The sequence below is a fragment of the Sarcophilus harrisii genome, chromosome 2 (genome assembly GCF_902635505.1).
Source record: "Sarcophilus harrisii chromosome 2, mSarHar1.11, whole genome shotgun sequence".
In the NCBI taxonomy this organism is placed as follows: domain Eukaryota; kingdom Metazoa; phylum Chordata; class Mammalia; order Dasyuromorphia; family Dasyuridae; genus Sarcophilus; species Sarcophilus harrisii.
In genome coordinates, this window is record NC_045427.1 from 473902447 (window position 1) to 473925857 (window position 23411).

The following is a 23411-nucleotide window of genomic DNA, read 5'->3' on the forward strand; positions in this document are numbered from 1 at the left end:
CTAGTCTCCTTAGCCAGAGTGCCTCATAGCCAATCACAACAAGGACGTTGCACAAACCAGAGGTACCTATTGGCAAATACAAGTTAGGCCCCGCCTCTTCCCGTCTTTCTTTTTCCCATTGGGCGTCTCGTGGGTGGTGGAGGAATTCTAGGAGTTGTAGTATCAGTGGGTGCGACGCATTTGCCGCATGGCGCGAGACTTGTAGCTGTCTGGCCCGGAGAAGCAAAGCAACCCGGAGGTATGAGTGGGAAACGGTGTGCGGATCTGGAACCTGTCTCGGAGGGAAAGAAGAAAGGGAAGCGGGAGTTGATAGGGGAGTTCTCGGCCGCTCTCCATGAGGAGTCGCTGAAAAATCAGGTGGCTGAGGCCTGGAGCCGGCGGACAAGATTCAGTCACGGTAACTGCGGGCGGTGTCACTTGGAGTTGGGAATTGCTGCTCTGGTTTTGGGGGGGGGGGGGGGGGGGGAGGGGGGGGCCCGGGGGGGGGGGGGGAGAAAGGGGGAAGCTGGGAGGGGCGGGGCCTGGACTATAAGTGACTAAAAGGGAAGACGATCCTGTGAAATGTTTTCCGTAGTCGAGCGGGCCCTAAAATTTTGCACTGTGCTTTCCTTGGGAAAGAGCCTGGCTATTTGTACCTCCCGCGTGTCCTCGGTGCTTCCCTAATTGAAAATGCCCCCTATTCCATGAAGCCATCCTTGATTGCCCTGGTTATTGGTAATAATGCACACGGCCTCACCGGGATGGAATCCTTGCCTGCCAGAGTGACCTTGAGTTCTGTGCCAGGGAAGCTTCATCTAGTAGTGTTGCCAACCTGAAATGACCGTCTTGGACCCAGTAATGTGTCTGCTGACCTAAAAAAAAAGAGCCAGGATTTTTTTTACTCGTTCTTAATGTCGTAAAAGCTTATGGGACATTAGAAATTTTAAAAGTGTCGCCGGGGAGTTGACTGTGTAGTTGGGGAGAAGAAAATCTCTTAAAACTTTAAAGTTAAAGGACTTTGTATATAATAGGTGCTTAATAAATGCTAATTATATGAATAAAAGCACAAACTCTAGTAACCTGGACATGTCCTGCTAAGTGAATAAGCGTATTACGCACCTGAACACATACCAGGCCCTGTACTACTAAGTAAGCATTGGAGATGAAAAAAAAACAAGCAGAAACAGTCGCTGCCCTCGAGGAATAAACAATCTAATGGGAAAGATAACATGCAAGCAATTATCCACAAACAACATATATACAGAATAAATTGGAGGAGATACTTTAAGAGGGAAGGCAGACTCTAGAGAGAACTTGTAGAAAGTAGAATTTTAGGTGAAACTTGAGGGACGTAAGGAAGCAAAGATAAAAAAGGAGAGAATCTATCCCAGGGGTGGGTACAACCTGTGAAAAATGTATGTGATTAAAAAATGAAATATTATTCCATGATAGAAAGCCAGTATCAGTGAATTAGACTAGAAGGGAATAAAATATAAAAAGACTGGAAAGTAGGAGTAGGCCAGGTTACAAAAGACATTAAAAGCCAAACAGGGCATGTCATATTTGTTCCTAGATGTAATAGGGAACCACTGGACTTTAGTCAAGAGTGAGGGGGTAATCTATTTGGACTGGCTCTTTAGAAAGATCATTTTGACAATTGAGTAGAGGATAGATTGGAATGGGAAAGAAGAGTTGGAGGCCAACTAACAAGCTGTTAAGAGTCTAAGAATAAAGCCTGCACAGAAGGTCATAAAAGTCTTAAAGAAAAAGGAATGTTTGAAAGATAGGTCTTGGTAATGAGTAGTTGTGGGGATTGAAAGGTAGGAGTCTTGGATGAAAACTAGCTTGTGAGCTTGAATAATTAGGAGGATGGTGTTGGCCCTTGATAGGAATAATAAAGAGTGTGGAAATTTAAGATAAATAATTTATTTTTAAAAATAATAGTTTTAACTTGTCCCCAAAATATCCAATTCATAATGTCCAATAGGTGGTTGGAATGCAAAACTGAATGTCAGAAGAGAGCTTTATGCTGGATAAATAAATGTACTATAAGAGTTAAGAACAGTGCATAAAGTGGGTAAAGCTTTAAGTAATATGTGAGAGGTGAACTATAACACAAAAACATAGATAGGGTAGGAGTAAATAGAAAATGGGAGACCACCAATTTTTTCTCAGAATTTTAGATCATGAAGCTTTATTTCCTATCCATTACTTCTCCTTAAATATTATTCTGCTATGTCCAGCTACATATTAATAATGTTTTCTTTTCTGAAAGATGCCATAGTCATGGACCCAGATCCTTTCCATCACTGTGTGATCCCAAACTTCATCCAGTGCCAAACTTTCTTGGAAGGACTTCAAAAGGAACTTTTGGATTTGGACTTCCATGAAAAATGTAATGATTTGTACAAATTCAAACAGGTATGTATTCACAAGTGATTTGTTTCACTTAAATTCAGAAAATATATGTTTTAAAAGGTCATTTAATACAAGGTTTAACCAATTCCAGTTAGAAGGCTACCATCGTCACTTTTTATTATTTTATCGTTTAGTACTTTGGGCATAATTCTAGCAAAAAAAATATACTTCTCTTTCCTCATTTGTGTATTTCTGATTTATCTTCATGAGACTGCATAGTAAAATAGACCTAATTAGCAGTAAGTTTGAATCTTAGCTGTGGTTCTTTATAGCCATCTGACTTTGAGGTGCATGACATAGCCTTCCTAAATTTATTTCTTCAACTATAAATTAGTAATAACAGTACTGCTTTAGCCATTTCATTCAATTATTTTAAGGTTCCATGAGCATAAATGTACTGTAATAGATGTATGTGTGTGTATCATTCCTATGGATATAAATGTGTGAGCTAAATATATATGTAAATAGTTTGATGGCACAGTTACTAGAGCTCTGGACCTAGAGTAAGAAAGACCTGAATTCAAATCCTTTCTTAGATATTAGTTATGCATTCTTGAACAAATCATTTAATCCCTTTCTGCTTCATTTTCCTCATTTATAAAAAAGAGGCAATGATAGCACTTTCCTCCCAGGGTTGTAGTGAAGATAAAAAGAGATAATTTTTGTAAAGTGCTTTGTAAATTTAAACTGCTCTGTACAAATGCTAATATTACTATTGTGACAACTTCACTGGCAACTCCTCTTCAACTAAACACTTTATGAAAATGGAATGAGCAAATGTACATTGCTGAAACTAAAAGAATGGATTAGGGAAAGGAACAAAGCAGATTTTGTAGGCTGAGAATTGGAAAGACAAAAATACACACACACATATGTACATATGCCAATAAAAGTAATTGGCATGAGACAGAATATGAGGAAACAGGACAGGATGGAGAATTGGTGGAAAATGACTAGAATCAAATTAATCAAAACAAATCAAAGGGGCTAAATACTGACTATAAAAAAGGGAAAAAATTTCATACAGAGGAAAACACAAACTTGACAATTATAACCTTAAAAATGAATGAATTAATTCCCATGGAAAGAGAATGGCAAAATGGATAAGAAAAACTCAGCAATTTATTTTATTCAGAAAAGAAATTTCAAAACAAAGACATACCAAGTGAAAAGGAAAGATTGGCTCAAAATTTGTTTTCCTTTATTTGGTTCTAAAAAAAGCAGGAGTTGAAACCATAATTTTTTAGAAATAAAGCAGTAATAAAATTTAGAGAGTCAGTTCTGTTATATTTAAAGGCATCATAGATGGTAAAACAAGTATATATGCACCAAACAGCATTATTCATAAGTTCTTAAAGGATAACAGAATTGTGAAGATACTGGTAATTACCTAATATTTGTAGGGAACTAATTCTTTTTTTAAAGCTCTACAAATTTATTAGAAAGATAAGCATCAAAGAAAATGTAGAGCTGAAACAAACCATTGGATCAATTAGATTTGAAACACCTATGGCACCTTCTCATTGGAATATTTAAGCACTTATTTCAGAATGTCAATTACAGCTTTACAAATATTAATTATGTTTTAGGACATTAAATATTAAAATAGTATTTACTTTATAGATTGTAATACCATGAAAATTACTATTAATAAAGAAAAGATAAGCAAAATATATAGAGACCTAAATGGAGAGCAAGTGATATTTTGAATCACAAACATGTTAAAGAATAAGTCACAACATATAAGTGTTAAAAGAATTTTGATAATAATAAGACAAAATGGCAAAATGTGTGAGGGCTAAGAGAAAAAATCTTTGAAAACACTGATGAATTAAAAACAGATATTTTTAATGAACTAAGCATGCAATTAGAGAAAATCAGCAAATTAAGAATTCTATTAAAAAAAGAACCTAGGACATTAGAAGGGAAATAGGGGGAAAAAACAAGGAAATAAAAAATAGATATGATTTATTTTTTAAGCTAGCTTTTGTTTAGGGTTGTTTTTGTTTTTGTTTTTTAAACAAAAAATGAAAAATAAATCATTAGCAACTTTGATGTTACAGTGGATCTCTGGTTAACATAGCTGTTCTCTGGGGGGTGCAGATCACAACTCATAGATGCCTCCTAATTCTTCTGCCACTCTTGTCCATGTCTTATAAATCTTACAAAAAAGAGAATGTAGCCAGTTCAGAAGTGGTGATCTGAAAAGAACTGAAAGGTGGAGAGACCAGAAGTCACAGTGAGGGTGAAGAATGGAGTTTGGAGAGTTGCAAGGCAGGGGAAAAGAGAGTGACAACAGATTATGGTCAGTTAAAGAGCAGCAGCTCTAGTAGGTCAGAGCAATATGTCATGAGAAGTAAGTCAGAGAATTGGAAAGTATGGGTATTTGAGGGAGTATAATTATATATACAATTATTATATTATATTGAAGTCTCCTAGTGTGAGGGCAGGAGTTACAGAGAAGAGAAAGCCTAAGCTGGTCCCTGAGCTCATTGAGGAAGGGGTCCATCAAGGTCCATCATTGTTCACAGATATTTATTATTGGATAAAGTTGTTACAGGGCTGGAAGAGAGGATGCTGAAGACAGCTCTGAGATGGTCTGGGAAAGATGGTGATTTCCTGTAACCCAGTAGAAGATCATGGTAGGCTTATACACTATATTTAGTTAAGCTAATTAACAAGGAAAAGATGTTAAAATAACCAAGGCTCAGAGAAAATGAGCAAGCCATAGTTGGACTACAAAAAGTAAATCTGGTCAAATGGATTTACAAATTAGTGCTATGAAACATTTAAAGAGCAATTAATCATATGCTTTAAAAAAATTTGAAATAATTAAAAATATTTTGCCATAGTTTTTTTTGATGAAATTAATATGGTTCTCTATAAAAGTGGATTAAGAGTTTTAGACCAATATCACTAATGACTGTAGATGAAAAAATTTTAATTACATCTTAGTTGAACTATAACCTGCCTCCCAAATTATTCAGTATTACCAAACTGGATTTTTGTCAGATTATACAACAATGGTTTAACATTAGGGAAACAATTAGAATAATTAATCATAAATTGTCCCCCCAAACCGTGATTTATATCAATAAATGCAAAAAACTTTTACAGAATATAGCATTCATATTTATGTTAAATACTTTAAAAGTTTAAGCACGGAAAGAGCCCTTTTAAAATATGACTAAAAGTCTTTAAGTAAATCCAAGAAGTGTCTGCAGGATATTCATCCCTTATTACTAGAAATGCTGGCTATAACATAAGAAAAATTAAAGATTTAAACTTTGACAAAGATGAAGTAAAATTACAACTATTTATTGGTGATAAAATGATTTATTTAGAAACCCAAAGAACTGACAAACTAATAAAGTAGTTAAAATCTTTGGCTGGTAAACAGTACAAACAGAGAAATTCAATTCAGAATAACTATAAAATGCATAAAATATCCAAAAGTTAACATAGTAAGATAGTATTCATGTAAATATAATTTCAAGATAATCTATAGAAGTAAAGAATATTGTACTGGGAAGATAGTCATTGTTTGTACCCTAATGTCTATTATAAAACTATTATATTATTATAAAACCAATGAGGGGAAATTCCCTTTTTCAACAAGAACTTCTGGGGAAATTGAAAAGAATTTTTAACAAAAAAAAGTAGCATTAAATTAACATCCTATCTCAGCCACAGTAAGTTTTAGATGGGTGAACCTAAATTACAAACAATCATATTTTCTATGATAGAAGAATGTCCTTTTTACAGATAATCCTTAAGGAAGAATTCATAACCAAATAAGGGATCACAAAATATAAAAAAAACAGTTTTGATTATTTAAAAATTTTAAAGTGTTTACACAAACAAAATCAGTGCAACTGGATTAAGAAGGCAATCTGTCAAGTAGGAAAAAAAATCTTTGCATTAAATATCTTTGATAAAAGTCACAGATCCAAGACAGAAGAAATTGACATAAATGTATGGTTTTAAACTATAAGTAGTCCAAGAATATTAACAGATTTCAAAAGAAGAAATACAAACTGAATGATCATATAGGGAAAAAAAAGTTTAAAAATCACTAATAATAAGGGAAATACTATCAACATGAGGAAGGTGATTAAAAATTGGATACATGGAGGAACTGTGGGAAAATAGACACTCTTGTTCATTTGGTGAATCTGAATTGTTCCTCCTGTTTTGAAAACTTTTTGGAGTTATGTGAGAAAAGTTACTCAATTCTTCACGTAGATATAGCCGAACAAATTGTGGAATATAATTGTAATGGAATATTTAATGCAATAAAACATGAGTATGATATAGGAATGGGTGCAAGTACAGCTGAGAGAACAATTTAGACATAGTACAATAAGTAAAGAAAAAACATTGTAATTATATTGATTAATCTTGGTTTCAAAGACTCAATAATGAAACATTTTCTTTCAGTCACATAATTCTAAGTGCTATCAAATATGATGATTTTAACTTAGTTTTATTTAACTCTTTTATTTGTTATAAGCAATAAACATTTTTTTATTATTAATCACCTACCATGGGTACTGTATTAAGGGCTGAGCTTACAAAAAAGAGGTAAAAATTTATAGCCCCTCTCAATGTTGAAAAATTACCTATGCATGTTTTATCAATAAAAGCTATAATTAAAAAAAAAAAGTCCCTCATCTCAAGGAGTTTACTCTCTAATGGTTAATATTTATTTAGCACTTCTTATGTGTTAATTAGTTACTGTTCTAAGCACTTTACAATTATTTTCTCATTTGTTTCTCACTATAGCTCAGAAAGAGAGATGAAAAAACTGAGGTAGAGGTTAAGTGACTTGTTGAGGGTCACACAGCTAGTAAGTATCTGAATTCAGATTTGAGTTCAGATCTTTCACTTTGTCCATTGTGTCACCAGCTACCAAAATTCTCTTTGGGGAAGAAACTAGGGTGAAAAATAAAAATGTCAATAAAACACTTTTTTTTTTAAAATTTAATAGCCTTTTATTTACAGGATATATGTATGGGTAACTTTACAGCATTAACAATTGCCAAACCTCTTGTTCCAATTTTTTACCTCTTACCCCCCCACCCCCTCCCCCAGATGACAGGATGACCAGTAGATGTTAAAAAACACTTTTTTTTAAAGAATGAAAAATTATGATACCATTTAATTCTGGTGGTAGTGACTCCTTTGGAGATTCCTTTGGATTTTATTCTTTGGGCTTGCCCTTTGGATCCCAGGGCTTCTGCTCATTTTTTAAATATACCTGATTCTATTTGAGCCTTTCTAAAGCTTTCTTTGACATTTATCTGTAATCCCTAAGTCATCCCTAGTTGAGCTGTAAATTGAGACTGTCATAAAGCTTATAGTAACATTCTGCCTTTTTTTCTTTTTAGTTTTTTCAAAAGCAAAAATATTGATTTGTCTCTTAAATCTTTGGGCAAGCTTTTATTTCTTAAGACTTGAATTAATAGGTTTTAAGCTGATAATTCCAATTGGATAATATGTAAGAGAAACAGGATATGAAGGGAGCTATAATTATCTCTACATTTAGAGAATTTAAAATCAAAGGTGACACTGACTATAATTTTTGGGATATGTTAAACCAATAAAAAAGAATGCCATTTGTGTACAAATACATTTTTCTATGTGTGTCTCTATACACATACACACACAATTGGATTACCTCAAAATAGGGTTGTATGTTAAAAGAGCAATACTAGTTTTCTTCAGTCTTTCTATAGCAATGGTATCAAACTGAAATAGAAAGGACTCCCTGCTGGCCACAAATTGACTTAGAAAACCACAAATTAACATTACCTATGACTACTTGCCTGTGACCAAAGACTAATAAGTACCAAGAGTGGAATTTAAACTTGGATCGGCCTGATTCTGAGAATCATGTTCTTATACTAACTACAGCTGTCTTCCTAGGTGTCTTCCAGTACTATTGAGGATACAAGAAAAAGATGAGCAATTCCTCCTTTTACAGAACTTAAAATGTTGAGATTAACTTAAGACAAGCAGATAAAAACAATACTTAGGTAATAAGCTAAGTAGTATTGATTTTATGTGCAAAATTCAGAGGAAAAAAGTACTTGAGCTCAGACAATTCAGTATTTTCTCTTTTTTAAATTATTTTACCAAAGTTCTTCTGAGAGTAGTATGATTTGACTGTATATCTAATGTCTATGGGATTTTTTTTTTTTTCCATGATCAAAAGTCAGATGATCTGAAGAATAGAGACGAACTTCACATTTCAGCTTTAAGGTAAATTAAATGTCCCTAATATAAGTATCCTAGAGCCTCTTTTTATAAGCCCTGAAGTCTAGGGATTAACTGCAGCGCATTTAAAATACTGCATGATTTTTTGGTGTTCTTTTAGAAATATTAGCATTATTTAGAGCATTGTCTCATGATTTACAGCAACCTTCTAGGAAGCATTCTATAGTTAGAGAAGAGAATTACCAAATAAGTAAGAAGATACCTTAGATACCTTAAGGATTTTCCAGATTCAGAAAACTGGAGCTCTTTATTTAACACAAAGGAATTGAACAACTATTGATTTGGCATTTTTCTACTTAGATTATTTGGCTTTTTTAGTGGAAACAGTTAAGAATTGAAAAATATCTCAAGAACTAAGGCTATGCTAGAGTGAAAGTTTCTAATAGACACAGATTTAGTAAAGGGAGCCTTTCCATGAAATAAGTCCGTGAAACTAGTCTTGCAAATAAATGATAGGGTCAGCTATTTAGGGGATCCACAATTAAGTCTTTGGTTCTGTTAGTTTAGGTTGTTCAAGGGTAGTTGAGTTTTTTTAGTCTACTGTATAGCTGAGGATCCTCCACTAAATTGTAGGAACTTGGTCATTTCTCTGGCCTGTTTCCCTGATTCCAAATAATAACAGTTGTAGTCTAGATTAGGAGTACAAAGACTGTATATAATGTGATGATTAACACCTTCACTTTTTAGGAAAGTTCTGTTTAAAGATTTCCGGAGATGGCTTTCTGACATTGCTAAGATTGATTTGGAATCAACCATTGATATCTCCTGTGCTAAGTATGAATATACAGGTGAGAAAAATGAAAGTTTAAATTTTTAATAGCTATTACTCATAAACATACTTGGAGGGGGAAGCATCATTTTTTCTCCCACAGAGAAATTCTTATTCCAGTCACTGATAGGCTTCATTTGTTCCCTGTTGCCTATGTATAACAGTGTTAGGGAATGATTTTGTCTCTTCCTATGCTTGTTTTATTACTGGTCATCCTTAGGATGGGATGGAAGAAAAGAAAAAGAACCTGAAGTTTGAAAGTAAACTTTATAAAGCTCTGCAGGGATAGGACCCATAGGAATCACAGTTGGATAAGGCATTGACAGTCACTCCACTGCCCAATGTCTTATCACTGTCTTTTTCCTACCACTTCTTGCTTATAAAGTTCTAGATATTGACAGGGTTCAAAAGGTAGGGTACTGTATCAAGGACTGGGAAGATGGAGAGCATTCATATCTTACATTGAGTACAATAGTGGCAAAGATATTTATAATTATGTATGTTACACAACTACATCCTATTATCCACATTTTACAAATGAAGAAACTGAGGTTATTTGAGGTAAAGAGACTTCCTCATAATCATGCAGCTAGCTAGCAGATTTAGAGTCAGGATTTAAACCCAAGTTTTTCTGACTAAATCTAGTACTCTTCATTATGCCGTGCTGTTATTTTAACTTTCTAAAATTCACAATTTCAAAAATAATAATCATAGTAATAGTTTACATAGTGCTTTATATTGTGCATTTATTTAATGCTTCAAGGTTTACAAAGCACTTTAACAAATATCTCCTTTTATCTTCTCAACAACCTTGGGGGGAGGTATATTATTCTCATTTTATAGGTGGAACTGAGGCAGACAGATTAAGTAACTCACCTAGGATTATGTATCTGTTAAATGTCCAAGGCCATATTTGAATCATATCTTCCTGTCTTCAGTCTATCACCCTCTTCATTGGGCCACCTACCTAGACTAAAGATTAAGTCTCTGTCACCTAACTAAGCATTAAAATTTGGTATAGATTTGCTGCTGTAAATGTATACATGAAATAGCTCTATGTGGTCAGTTGTATGCCATTGCAGATATCCTGCTATGCCATGATGATGAACTAGAAGGAAGAAGAATTGCTTTCATTCTTTATCTCGTTCCTCCTTGGGACAAGAGCCTTGGTGGTACCTTGGACCTGTATAATACAGATGGTAAGATTTAAAAAAAAAAAAAAGAATCCCACATTTCATCTCTCGGTGCTATCATTGTGTTTTTCAAAAAGAAACCAGAAAATGTCCTCAGCTTTCACATTTTTGTATATGACCATTAATCAAGTCCTATTGATTCATTGCGTCTCTGAATTAGAAGAGAAATAAATCTATGCTTTGTGAGATGGGAGAAGCTATTTCATTAGAATGGATTCCTCCAAAGCTGTTGTATGCACTAGAATTATGATTTTTTTTTATTCCCTCAAACCACTGAGTTCTATGTGAAGAATGATCATTGGTCTAGGACATGTTATATAGATAATGAAGTAAGTTATGGTAGAGTCAGCTTCATCTCAGTCATGTTGATTATTCAGTGCAAAGGTACAAATAAAAAAATCCCTTTCATACACATGATCACTCTATGTGGTTGGATGTTTTCTATGTGATCAACAGCCAAGAAGATAACATTAAAACCAGCTTTCCTTATTTTTGGAAAGACAGTTACTATTTAGCATCTTCAAATCCTAGAATTTAGAACAGGAAAGGATCTTTGATTATTTATTCCAATTCTTTTCATTGAAGAATATAGAAAACTGACCCAGAGAGAGGACATGATTTCTTCAGTGTTTTATGAACCTGAAGACATAAGATAGGATTTGAAAGATATAGTCATTTCTTCTTCTCCATATAGTTAAACAAGAAAATATTAATAGTAATGCTTAATGCTTTTTGTGAATTACGCTTGTGAATGTGCTTTCTTCTGGTGTAGAACATTTCCAGCCGAAGCAGATTGTTAAGTCTCTCATCCCTTCTTGGAACACCTTGGTTTTCTTTGAAGTGTCTCCAGTATCCTTCCACCAGGTAAAGATGGCAAACCACAAATGGACCATGCTATCAATGAACATTCTTTTAAAATCAGGTACAATTTAGTGGATACCTATTTTGTACCAATTAAAATTCAGAATGGTTGTTTTCACATCAGAATGTGCTCTGGGACATAAACATCTGCACATTTAAAAAAGTGGAATGCATATGCTTTGAGTAATCTCTGTAGTTATAGCTCTAGTACTTATTTGTGCCTGACTTTATTCTTTCAGGTGTCCGAAGTTCTATCTGAAGGAAAATGTCGACTGTCTATAAGTGGCTGGTTTCATGGCCCTCCTCAAACAAGACCCTCAAGTTATTTTGAGCCCCTTTTGCCTCGAAGCCTTCACATTCCACGAGATGTAAGAATAAGCTATCTGTATCCAAGTGGCTATGTCTAATGAATTGTTGAATTTCCTCTAGTCTATTGTTGACTTTTTTCTTCATGTAAAGTACTGCAGCATTCACTTATAAATTAGAAGATTTGTAAATAGGTGATTCACCTTACTTTACAGTGCCCCAAACTCTTTGACATGGTAGGCACATCCTTTTTCTTTTCTCTTTCTTTGCAGAGTGAAATTTTGTATGAATGGATTAATCCAGTCTACATGGACATTGATTCCCAAGCTCAAATACAAGAGGAATTTGAGGAGCGATCTGAAATTCTACTGAAGAAATTTTTGAAGGTGATTCAAAAAGATATATTCAGTATATTATTACTTTGCATGTTGTATTTAACTCTTTTTGAGTTCTATAAGTATAAAATGGCTAGAGGACTAACTAGATATTCAAAGGGATTATCTTTTGTGATCTACTTCTGCATTTCCATTGTTCCATCAAATAATACAAAAATGTAAGAAAAAAATAGCTTTAATATCCTGTGAAATTAAGGTTCTTTGGTCATTTGCAATGTTCAGTTCACTTTCTTTAAATAAACAGTATTTAATATTGCTGTTATCCTTGTACATAAAACTTCCTTCTGCCTTTTTGGATTTCATACTTTTTAGTGTTTTTATGTTTTATGGATCCTTAGGAGCTTAGTAAGTAATTGGTAGAGGGGGTAAAATTACATCACAATAAAGTCAAGTCTAGACTTAAAAAGGACCTTAGAAAGGATAGTGATTTACTTAAGATTAACAAAACTAGAGAGAGAACTGGAACTAAAAATACTGCCTTCCTGACTCAGTCTAGTGAATATTTTTTCCACTATACCATATAATCCTAAAATATTGTATGAATTATTTATGTCCTATTGGAATTTTGTTATTAAGCATGGCATAGAGAACTTTTATTCTATAAAGATTTTCATTATAATGGTAATAGTTGCAATTAAACTTAGCTATTTTTATTCTTAAGATATTTTAATGAATTTTGTAGGGTATACTATGGGGTTTGTTGGGTTTTTTGAAGGAGGTTGCAGATTAAGGAATTGAAGCAGTTAAGTGACTTACTCAGAATCTCATAAAAAGTGGTATGATTGAATCAGTGTTCAGATCCTTGAAATTTAGTTAAAATTATTGTGTTTATAAGTCCTCCTAAATCTCATTGACTCGAGGGCAAAACACACTGAGTAAAGAACATTTAAACAGGATTTAAAGTCACAAAAACGAAACCCATAATTTTTCAATAAATAAACTTTTTGTATAGCCTAATGGTTACACATTAGCAAAAAGAATGTGAGATTATATCTAATGAAGAATTCTGCTGTTCTGATTACTCGTTTTTCAGTCTGAAAAATATGAAAAGATATGTGAAGCTTTGGAGAAAGAAGATATAGAATGGCGCCAAAGAGGTCCCCCCAACAAAAGGTAGCCTTTTTTGTCCAGAGAGCTTGCTTTTGATTTAATTTCTCCTCTTGTATGATCTTAACTGCTGCTAGTTAACTGCTAATGTGGACACAATTGGTATCATGTTAATATGGATAGCTAATGCCTGCAAAAACAAAATTGTCTCACTTTATAGTTTCTTAGAACTGTTAAAGTCTGGGGGGAGGATGCTTGATTTGTGACAAGTCTTTGTAGCCTACATCTTTTTAAGCCTGGGACTGTGATGAATATCTTAAGGCTCTTGCCTTTCAGGTTTTATGAAAAAGCTGAAGAAGAGAAGCTTCCAGATGTCTTGAGAGGCTGCATGGAGTTATTTCGATCAGAGGCCCTCTTCTTGCTGTTGTCCAACTTCACAGGTCTGAAGCTTCATTTCCTAGTCTTTTCAGATGCAGAAGATGATGATGATGATGATGATGATGATGAAGAGGAGGAGGAGGAGGACGAGGAGGAGAAGAAGCACACAAAAGACAGTGAAGAAAAAAGCAAAGAGATTAGCCATGTTCCTTCCAAACCAGAGAACTATCAAGAGGCTAGTGGCCACACAAGCCAACAGATCAAGATGGAAGCATCCCTTCAACCAGAAAAGAAAAAGGCAAAGAATAGTAAGCTGCTCTTGTATTATCTGTCTTTATTTAACATTAACAAGATTCTAAGAAGTACATAGAACGTAAGAAAAGGATACACCATCTGTCTCAATGAAATGAACCTCATGTACAGTTGTAGAAATGTAGGGGTAGAAAATTCAGGATGGCTTCAGCACAAAAGTTTTTCTTATATGAAGACAAAAATAAATTATTTTCTGAATAGAAGGAAGTTATGGGGGAGGAATTATGGTGGGAAATAACCTACCAACAAGATTGAGAAGCCAAAGGGAAAAGTAATCTGGTTAGAACAGAGCAAAAATAAAATAGAGAAAGGCCTATGGCTTTCCTTCTTATCATAATATTTGATGATTTCAATTCTAAGATACATCCTTCTTTTGACATTAGCTGAGCTCTTCCTGCAAAGTCCACTTAGACGTTCAACAGCTACTAATCCAGGCTATGAAATCCTGCCCCCTGTTTCATTCATCCCTTCTTTTCCTTGTGCTTCATGTATTTATTTTCTTTCCTAAGAAGTTTTCTGTGAAATTTGGTGAGCAAAGTGGCTCTACAGATGAAAGAACAATACCACTTCAGACAAGTACAATTATGGGATTTGGACCTGCCATCAATGTAGCTTACCTTCAGGGGAAGTCTGTGGGAAGATATTCCATACACTAGACTTGGTTAAAAAAAAACAAGTCCTAGGTGATTTTACCCTCGGTCATCTCAAACCTGAGATAAGTCTTAATTTGAAATATAGAACTCATAGGATTTTAGTTAGAAGGGACCTTGACATCCTCTACTCCATTAAAATAACTCAAACAACAATAGCAAACTTTTCAGTGCCTGTAGTGGAAAAAACACTATACTAGATGTACAAATGTAAAAATAAAATGATAGTTTGTACACTTTTGAAGTATTTAGTATATTTGGGGTAAAGTATAAATCACACATACAGATAACTATGCAATGCAGTATTGTATGACAGATGGATTCAATACAAAAAAAGAGTAAGGATGCTGTTGATTAGGACTTCAGGAAATGCTTCATGGAGAAGGTACAATTTGATTTGGACTTTAAAGGAGAGCAGCCAGGAAATAGAAAGAGGATATACTTGATTGGGGACCTGAGGCCAATTGTATGAGCCAGAGTGCTTGGAAGGTAGCAGTAGATAGGAATATATTGTAAGATTGCATCAGATTTTGAAGAGTCTTAAAATTTGAGTACTAGAGCTTGAACTTTAGAACACCATAAGAAGCCTGTAAAGATGTTGGAGCAGAGGAGTAAGGACTACATTTACGTAAATAAGATTCTGGCAACTATATAAGTGATGGGTTAGAGGTGGGAGGAAATGGAGGAAGAAAGATCTTTTAAGAGATCATTGTCATCATTGAATTTTGTAATAGTGAGGACTGGGACTGTGGTAATATTAAAAATAAGAGAAAACGTTAAAAATGATTTTGATGCAGAATAAACAAAACACAGTAACTAGTTGAAAAAGGGTTAAGAAAAGAATAAAGAGGGTAATTTAAAAGGCACAATGGGTAGAGCACTAGCTCTGAAGTCAGGAGAAGCCGAGTTCAAATCTGGCCTCAGCCACTTAACACTTCCTAGCTGTGTGACCCTGGGCAATTGGCAGAAACAAAGAAGGAAGGTAGGAAATTTGAAAAAAAGAAGGAATAAGAAAGGAAGGAAGGAAAGATTTTTTTTTAAAGAAGTAAGAGCCCCAAAGTTGCAAGCATAGGAGATTGAATAAATAGTGCTGCCAAAGACAGAAATGGTAAAAATCAAGAGGAACAGCAATTATAGGAGAAAAGATGCACTTAGTTTGGAACATGTTGAAATTGAGATGCCAAGGGAATATAACAAGTTGAAATATCTTGGAGCATTTGGAAATGCAACTATGGAGCCCTAAAAAAGAGGTCTCATTACTTGAGGTAGAAATTTGAGATTCTTTTGAATAGAGGAGTTGAAGTTTTGAGAATTAATGTTTGGTTAAGAGGAGAATGTAGAAGGAGGAGGACAAAGCTGAATCTCTGAAATATCCATATTGGGGATAAAGCTAAGAAGCATTGACTATTATGTCTAGGGCCTAAAAGAAACAGATCTCTAAGGTTGTTTTATACTTTAGAAATGGTATATTGTTGTGTTGAAAGAAATTTGTGTGATCTATAAGATGCTAACATTTCTTGGTCTGGTCATATGAAAAACAGATTTTGCTCGGGAGTTTTAGGTATCATTGATAAATATGGACAGGGATGTTTAAAGTGCAACCTAGAATCTTTTCAGACAAAGTAATGCTAATAGTAAGTAATTTGCAAATTTTTGATGAGTATTTTCCCCAACTGATTTGTTAAGGCTATTGCCTTCCTCTTATCTGACAGGTTATAGCAAGATAATTTCTCTTGTTCCAATTGATTTTCCAGTCATTTTTCTCTTATTATTCATTCTTAGAATCATGTGTTCCCACATGCACTGGAGAGCTGAGGTATTGGAAGAATGGTCATTATACTCTAGTGCATGACACCAAAAATAGTGAATTTGCTTTGGATCTGCTTTTCTACTGTGGTTGTAAAGGTAAGGAGGAGAAAAAAATGGTGCCTTTTTTTGGTGATTCTCAGTCTTACCAGAGGGATACAGTTCTAACTATATGGTAGGGAAATCTCTTAAATCAGGGACTTTTATACATTAGTTTCCACCTTGCTTTGCTGCTTGAATCTTGGAATCTGAAAGTTAAAATAGACATTAGAAGGCAATCTTCCTGTCTAATAGAAGATTTGATTGTATAACTTGGAATATGAGATAGACATCACCTTCATTTTCTCCCACAAATCCCCTTGTCCCGAAGACATAGCCTTTTCATGTTTTTCCTAATGAGAAACTATTATATTCCTTTAGCTATTAGATCTGTTTGGATTGGAAATGGACCAAGATGTCAGTAGCAGCAGGAATTCAGGGAAATGGAGAAGATGGTAGTCATAGTTGTTTCAGCCAGAGTAATGAATTTGGTGACTATCTTCCTCCCCTTTTCCTTCATCATACACATAAAATATATCTACTGGAAACAGTTTAGGAGAGATTAAATATATAATGTAATATCCAATTGTACAAAAGCCTTAATTTTTTGAGTACTTTGGGGTTTTATTTTTCTTCAAAGGATGGAAAACAGAATACGGTGGCTTTACTTCCTATATTGCCAGTGGTGAAGATGAAGAGGTAGGTGCTTTGGTACTTTATTCCTTTTAACTATTGAGGATATTTTAAGAAATAATAATTGCTTTTTCTGTAGCACTTTAAGGTGTACAAATTTATTTCCCTACAACTTTGTAATTTAATTCAAGTATTATCCACCTTTTATAGATTCTGAAATTGTGTGCTTGGGAAAGTTAGATTGCTTGATTAAGAGAGAGCTTTGATTTATATACGGGTCTTTTGACTCCAAAACCAATATCCTTTCTATTCTGCCTCTCGCTTTATTTCAGAGGCTTTGTTCTTATGAACTCCCTGTTCATAAGTGTCTGGGAAATATATCTCTGTTTGTTTTTCCCGCTATAGTTTCAGGTCTCTTAAAGGAATACTCGCTATAAAGGAGAAATGCTATAATATTTGAGTTGACTCTACTTAGTGTTTAACATGCTGATAAATCCAGTGGAAGGTAACATAACATCCATGTCCTACCTCATTTTAAGTGGTTTATAAAGGACCTGAACCATATACTGAAGAGTAAATTCATAATGGTTTTGTTTTGTTTTGGTTTTTTTGATATGTTCTATAAAGTGATGACTATACGTATATTTCATACGCAGACTAAGATCAACCTTTCCCCCTCCCCACTGGAGCCCAGAGAAAAAACTTCTAAAGAATTTAAAAATCTTTTAAATGATCAATTTTGGAAGCTATTTTGTGCCAAGTCCTGATTTTTGATGAAATGTGGTAGAAGGGAGTGAGTTCTAACTATTGCTTTGGTTACCTTTTTTAGCTCTTAACAGTGACTCCAGAAGAGAATTCGTTGGCATTGGTTTATAGAGATCGAGAAACTCTAAAATTTGTCAAGTATGTTAACCATCAGAGCTTAGAGCAAAAGAAAACTGACCAGAACAAAACAGGTTTCTGGGACTTTTCCTTTGTCTACTATGAATGAATGGAGTGTTCCAAAGGTAAATGAAAGAAGGATGCTTTGTTGAACCAGAAAGACTAATGGGATAAGAGCATGGATCATAACATATATAACAGGGTCTCCTGTTAATCAGGGTTTTTAGAGTTGTGTGCAGAATATTCCATTAATAGAGAAGTATATTAAAAATCCATTTTGAGTAACCTGAATATTCAACTTGGGATTCTAGTCTTAAAAGACTTATCTCTTGATTTTTTTATTTTTATTTTTATTTTTTTTGCTCTGGCAATTGAGGTTTAGTGACTTGCCCAGGGTCACACGTCTAGGCAGTGTTTCATCTCTGAGGCCAGATTTGAACTCAGATCCTCCTGACTTCAGATCTCTTGATACTCTTAAAAGGAGTAATAGAAGACTTTTTCAGTTTTTATCATCAGTTCGTACTTTAGTGATTCTTTGCCTCAGTAGAACTTAACGAAATTGGATGAAACTGGTACAAAATTCTGTTGTCCTTTCCAAACTAAATCAGTATATATATCACTCCAGATTCTGATAATCCTTTTTTTGTTATTATTCTATCAACAAGCACTTGAGCAAATATTTATTTAATTCCTAATATATACTGTACTGTACTATACTAGGTTCAGAGATTAGTTCCAGTCCTCAAGGATTTCATATACAAGTGTATAAATAAAAGGAATACAAAGGAATGGTGTGCTTTTCAGCTTTGAGTTGAGTTTCTGGCATGATTTAATAAATCCAGTAGTTCTTCCTGCTGCACGTGTGAGCATTTGATATTAGATTAAAGGAGGTTCTCATCCTACTTTAAAGAAATCATCGTTATCATCATGATTACTATCATCATTGTTACTATAAAGAGATCCTGAGAAAATACTTCAGTCTATAATTCCCATCTTGTTCTTCCTACTCTGGAGTTTAAAAGAGCAAATTCTCTCTCTCCCCCCCTCCCCCCCCAACTCTACAAAAAATTAATACCATATCTTCCATCAGCCTCAGAAAGCTTTATTTCATTTATTTATTTATTTATTTTTAAAGGAAGCTTTATTTTAAGGAGACTGTGGATATACCTGCTACACTCATTTTTAGAATTCACCTACAGCTTTTTGTGGTTAATGGTTTTTACATAATTTGATTATTATGAATGAGCTTCACTACACTGAACAGATTGTATTTGACTACCATTGTTACACTTGATTCCTTGTATAAGAAATAAAATATTAAAATTTTGGACTCAATTTTAAAAAATAGTTATATCACAAGAGAAAGTAGATTATTTATAGATGGTACATCTTGTTTTTCTAATCTCTTCTGTGGAAACCTAATTAGAGGAATAGGCCCATTTTCTAAATTTCTAAATTTTTTCTTTTGTCTTTGGGACAAATATCTTTCATATTGTTTATCTTTAAAGTCTAACAAATCTAACTTTCTACTTTCTATCTCCATGTTCTAATAGCTCTAATAAGGATTATCATAGCATTTGGGACTGGAAGAAACCCTTAGAGATTCTGGTCTGTTGGTTTTCAGACTTTTTTGTTCATGGTGCAGTGTTTTTATGTAATAGTATTTTTTTTTTCGAGATTATATGTCAAGACAATTTTTAGCATTTGTTTTCACAAGATTTTGACTTCCAAAATATTCTTCCTTTACTCCTCTCTTTTTAAAATAGTAGACAATTTGATATAGGTTATATATGTTCAATTATGTAAAAAATATTTCCATAATCACAATTTTAAAGAAGCAGCAAATCAAAAGGGAAAAAAAACATGAAAAAATTTAAGTAAATGAAGAACATGTTTCAGTTTGCATTCAGAATATATCAGTTATTTTTTTCTGGATATGAATAGCATTTTTCATCATAGTTCATCATACATTGCTAATACTGTGTACAATATTTTCTTGATTCTTCTCATTTCACTTTTCATCAGTTCATACAAATCTTTGCAGATTTTTCTAAAATCTGCTTGCTCATCATTCCTTTTTGCATTTAGTATTCCAATACATTTATATACCACAGTTTGTTCAGTCATTCCCCATTTGATGGGCATTCCCTCAATTTCCAATATTCTGCCACCACAAAAAGTATTGCTATAAATATTTTTGTACATATAGGTCCTTTTCCCTTAGTGGTTTTGCTGGATGAAAGTCACAGTTTGGTTGTCCTTTGGACATAGTTTCAAATTGCTCTCCAGAATTGTTGGATCAGGTCACAACCTCCTTACCACTGTTTCCCCTAGAAGATATATTCCATTATTTTCCCCTCTTAAGGAGTTCAAATGCCAAATTCATTTGGGACAAAGGTCTCATCTTCTGGAGATGCTTCATGCTAATAAGAAGGGTAAAGCTGTCCCTGCCTAATGGGGTCCAGACTGAGTAGGGGAGGCAAGATGGCAGCAGCAGCATCCAGGGGGTTCTGAATGCCAGAATCAGTTAGCCGATGGTATTCAGGGTGAACAAATAGTTGGAAGTTCAGAGCTTGGAGTCTGGAGGAAACATCTCGCAAGTAGGTAAAAAATGCAGGGACTAAATATGAGCAACAAAAGAATAATTAAAAGTAGAATTAATATGGAGGTTCCTAGGGACAGTAATCAGCAACCCCATCGAGAGGAAGACTTGGGGGGTAGGCAAGGCTATCATGAATGTCTCATATTCAGACAGCTTTTCCTTAGTTAAATACCAAAAAACATTTCCCCCAAATCCCTGCTTTTGTCTCAAAAGGAGTAGGTGTGATGCGTAGAATGGTGGCTTTATATATAGTGAATGGAATATTCAGGGGGTCTAGGATGCAAGCACCATAATATTTAAAAGGCATTAAGCATTGGGTAGAGAGGATGACATGCAGAGTGGAAACAATAATTAATCTTAAATGATGTTACTCTCCTTTAGCAAAAACCTCTGAGCCTTATAAATCTTATAAGGGAAGGCTTTTACCCAATTAGTAAAGGTGTCAACAAAAAAAAAGCAGTTTGAAGCTCCTACAAGGGGACATGTGTAAAAATCCATCTGCCAGTTTTCCCCTGGGTTATATCCCTTCTCCAGAATAGGCTTCAAAATGGATTTAACAGCCCTTTCAGAATTTACTTGGGCACAAACTGGCAGATCTGATAGATCTGTTTAGTTGTTTCTCCTAGCTTGTGACCCATGTGAAAATAGATTTCACAGGGGATTGGAGAGCATTGTTTCCCAAGTGAGTGAGATTCCCAAGTGAGTGGGATTCCCTCTGGGATTAAAAGCTGTCCTGAAGGTGTTTGAAACTACCCAGAAGAAGGAAGAGTGTATCCTTTATTTTATTTTGTTTTTTGTCTTTTTTTAAATTATTATTAAAGCTTTTTATTTGCAAAATATATGCTTGGGTAATTTTTCAACATTGATCCTTGCAAAACCTTGTGTTCCAAATTTCCCCTTCCTTTCCCCCACCCTCTCCCCTACCTGGCAGGTAATCCAAAACATGTTAAATATGTTAAAATATATGCTAAATCCAGTATATGTATACATATTTATACAATTATCTTGCTGTATAAGAAAAATTAGATCAAGAAGGAAAAAAACTGAGAAAGAAAACAAAATGCAAGCAAACAACAGAAAGAGTAAAAATCTATGTTGTTGTCCACACTCAGTTCCCATAGGCTCTCTGTGTCCTCTTTCTTAAGCAGGGGCTTGTTCCTGGGAGATATGAGGGAGGGTAGGAGTTTTGGAGTTGGGGAATTAAAGGTGCCATGGCCAGGGGCAAACAGACAGCAGCAGGGGCTGCTGAATCTGCAAGCCTGTTTCCCTTAGCCTAACCTAAATCCGCCTTTTAGGGTCCTTTGTTAAAACAACAAAAACTTCTCTAAATCTGTGGACAGCTTGCAGTAATTGTAGAATTTTCCTTGCATACTTAGTAGGGAATCTATTTGTTTTTTACTGTCAAAATCTTCCCTCCCCCCCACCCCCCCATATAGCCCCATGAACATGAAAGACATATTTGGAGTCAGTATAGATGTTCACTCTCATTCTTTTCCCCAGTTCTAAAATTCTGAACCTGGGGGGGGGAGGGGGTAGAATTTCCAATGATTGGCTTATAGTGAGCTTAGAGACTTCCTCCATTAGAAGGGATGTGGCAGCCATTGCTTTAAGGTAGGAGGGCTACCCCAAAGACACAAGTTTCTTTGAGAAGTAAACAATGGTCTGGGATGGGGTCCCAGGGCCTGAGTCAAAGCCCCTAGCACCTGGCCCTGCCTTCCATCAACATACAGAACTGGGAAACTGAGTCAGAAGCATCCAACCTTGATCAGAGGCTAAGGTGGTTCTCCTAGCTTTTGCCCAGATAAAACATCTACCTATGACAGTTCAGGAAGGCATTCCACTGAGTAACTTAATGGCATTTCCAATGGTGGGTTATTGACTTAATGATCAGATTTAAAACTCAAAAGAATATCAGTTACAGTCCCAAGAGATTTTATCTCTAATAGTAAATTCTACTCATTACAGATTTGAGCTAGATTATTATTTTTTTTTTAAGTTTACCAGGATTTACATAGGAGATTTTATTTAACATGTTTTATATTTTAAAACTCATTGTGGGGCAAAAGATCAATTGTTAAAAGACATTTGTAAACACATTCCTTGTTTAGGAACTATATATCCTAAACAGGCTTATTTCTCAGGGCTGATGAACTTGCTTACCCTGATGGTTTCAAGAAAGCTGGAAAACTTACAAATTAAAAGGAAATTGATAGAAACCCCAGGGAAAGGACTGAGCTTGCTGTTTGTTGCCCACCCCAGCTATTCTTAGTGTTTTCATGAGCTGTGCTATTTGATACCTTCCCCTATTATGAAGGGGGAAAAAGGTGTTGCACACTTCATTCTTGTAGGTGAACTGATAAGGCTTTCATCTCATCCCTCTTGTTCCACACACATTAATTACCAATTTCAAGTTTGACACGATGAAAATAGCTCCAAATAACTTCGTTAACAATTTTAGAATTTTCCCAAGTAATAATCAAATAATCTTAGTGGTAATTTCCTCTTAATTTTCTAGCAAAGGTGAAAATACCTAATTCCCTAGATTACATTTACAAAATATTACAAAATGGGATTAACAAGGTTAAATAAACTTTCCACCTTCTTTTAGTTGACAGGGCCTCAGAAGTCTGACTCTAGATAACTCAAAAGCAGGCTGTTTGTTCCCAGAGTTTTAAAAGTAGTGAATTGCTTTTCTGTTTTCCTAAAGTTCCCAAACTTTTAATCTTTTGTTAACAGTATCAGTGCAAATAGATTATATTTCATGTCTTTTTAGTGGGCTTTGATTAGAGTTCTGTTAAAATTGCTATTATCATCTCAAATAACAAATTTCACTGAACTGAATATATTTTCTTTCCCTCTCAC

General features: G+C 34.6%; 1 protein-coding gene across 1 annotated transcript; it reads left to right on the forward strand.

Moving 5' to 3' along the window:
• The first annotated feature begins 31 nt into the window (after positions 1–31).
• OGFOD1 (2-oxoglutarate and iron dependent oxygenase domain containing 1) lies at positions 32–19277 on the forward strand. The gene is made up of 13 exons (XM_003757266.4): positions 32–397; positions 2255–2400; positions 8615–8661; positions 9364–9464; positions 10528–10644; positions 11411–11502; positions 11739–11867; positions 12078–12191; positions 13234–13313; positions 13584–13933; positions 16370–16492; positions 17073–17131; positions 17895–19277. Exons 1-13 carry the CDS (start codon positions 241–243, stop codon positions 18054–18056), a joined length of 1677 nt encoding a protein of 558 aa, XP_003757314.1. The 5' UTR covers positions 32–240; the 3' UTR covers positions 18057–19277.
• The last annotated feature ends 4134 nt before the right edge of the window (positions 19278–23411 follow it).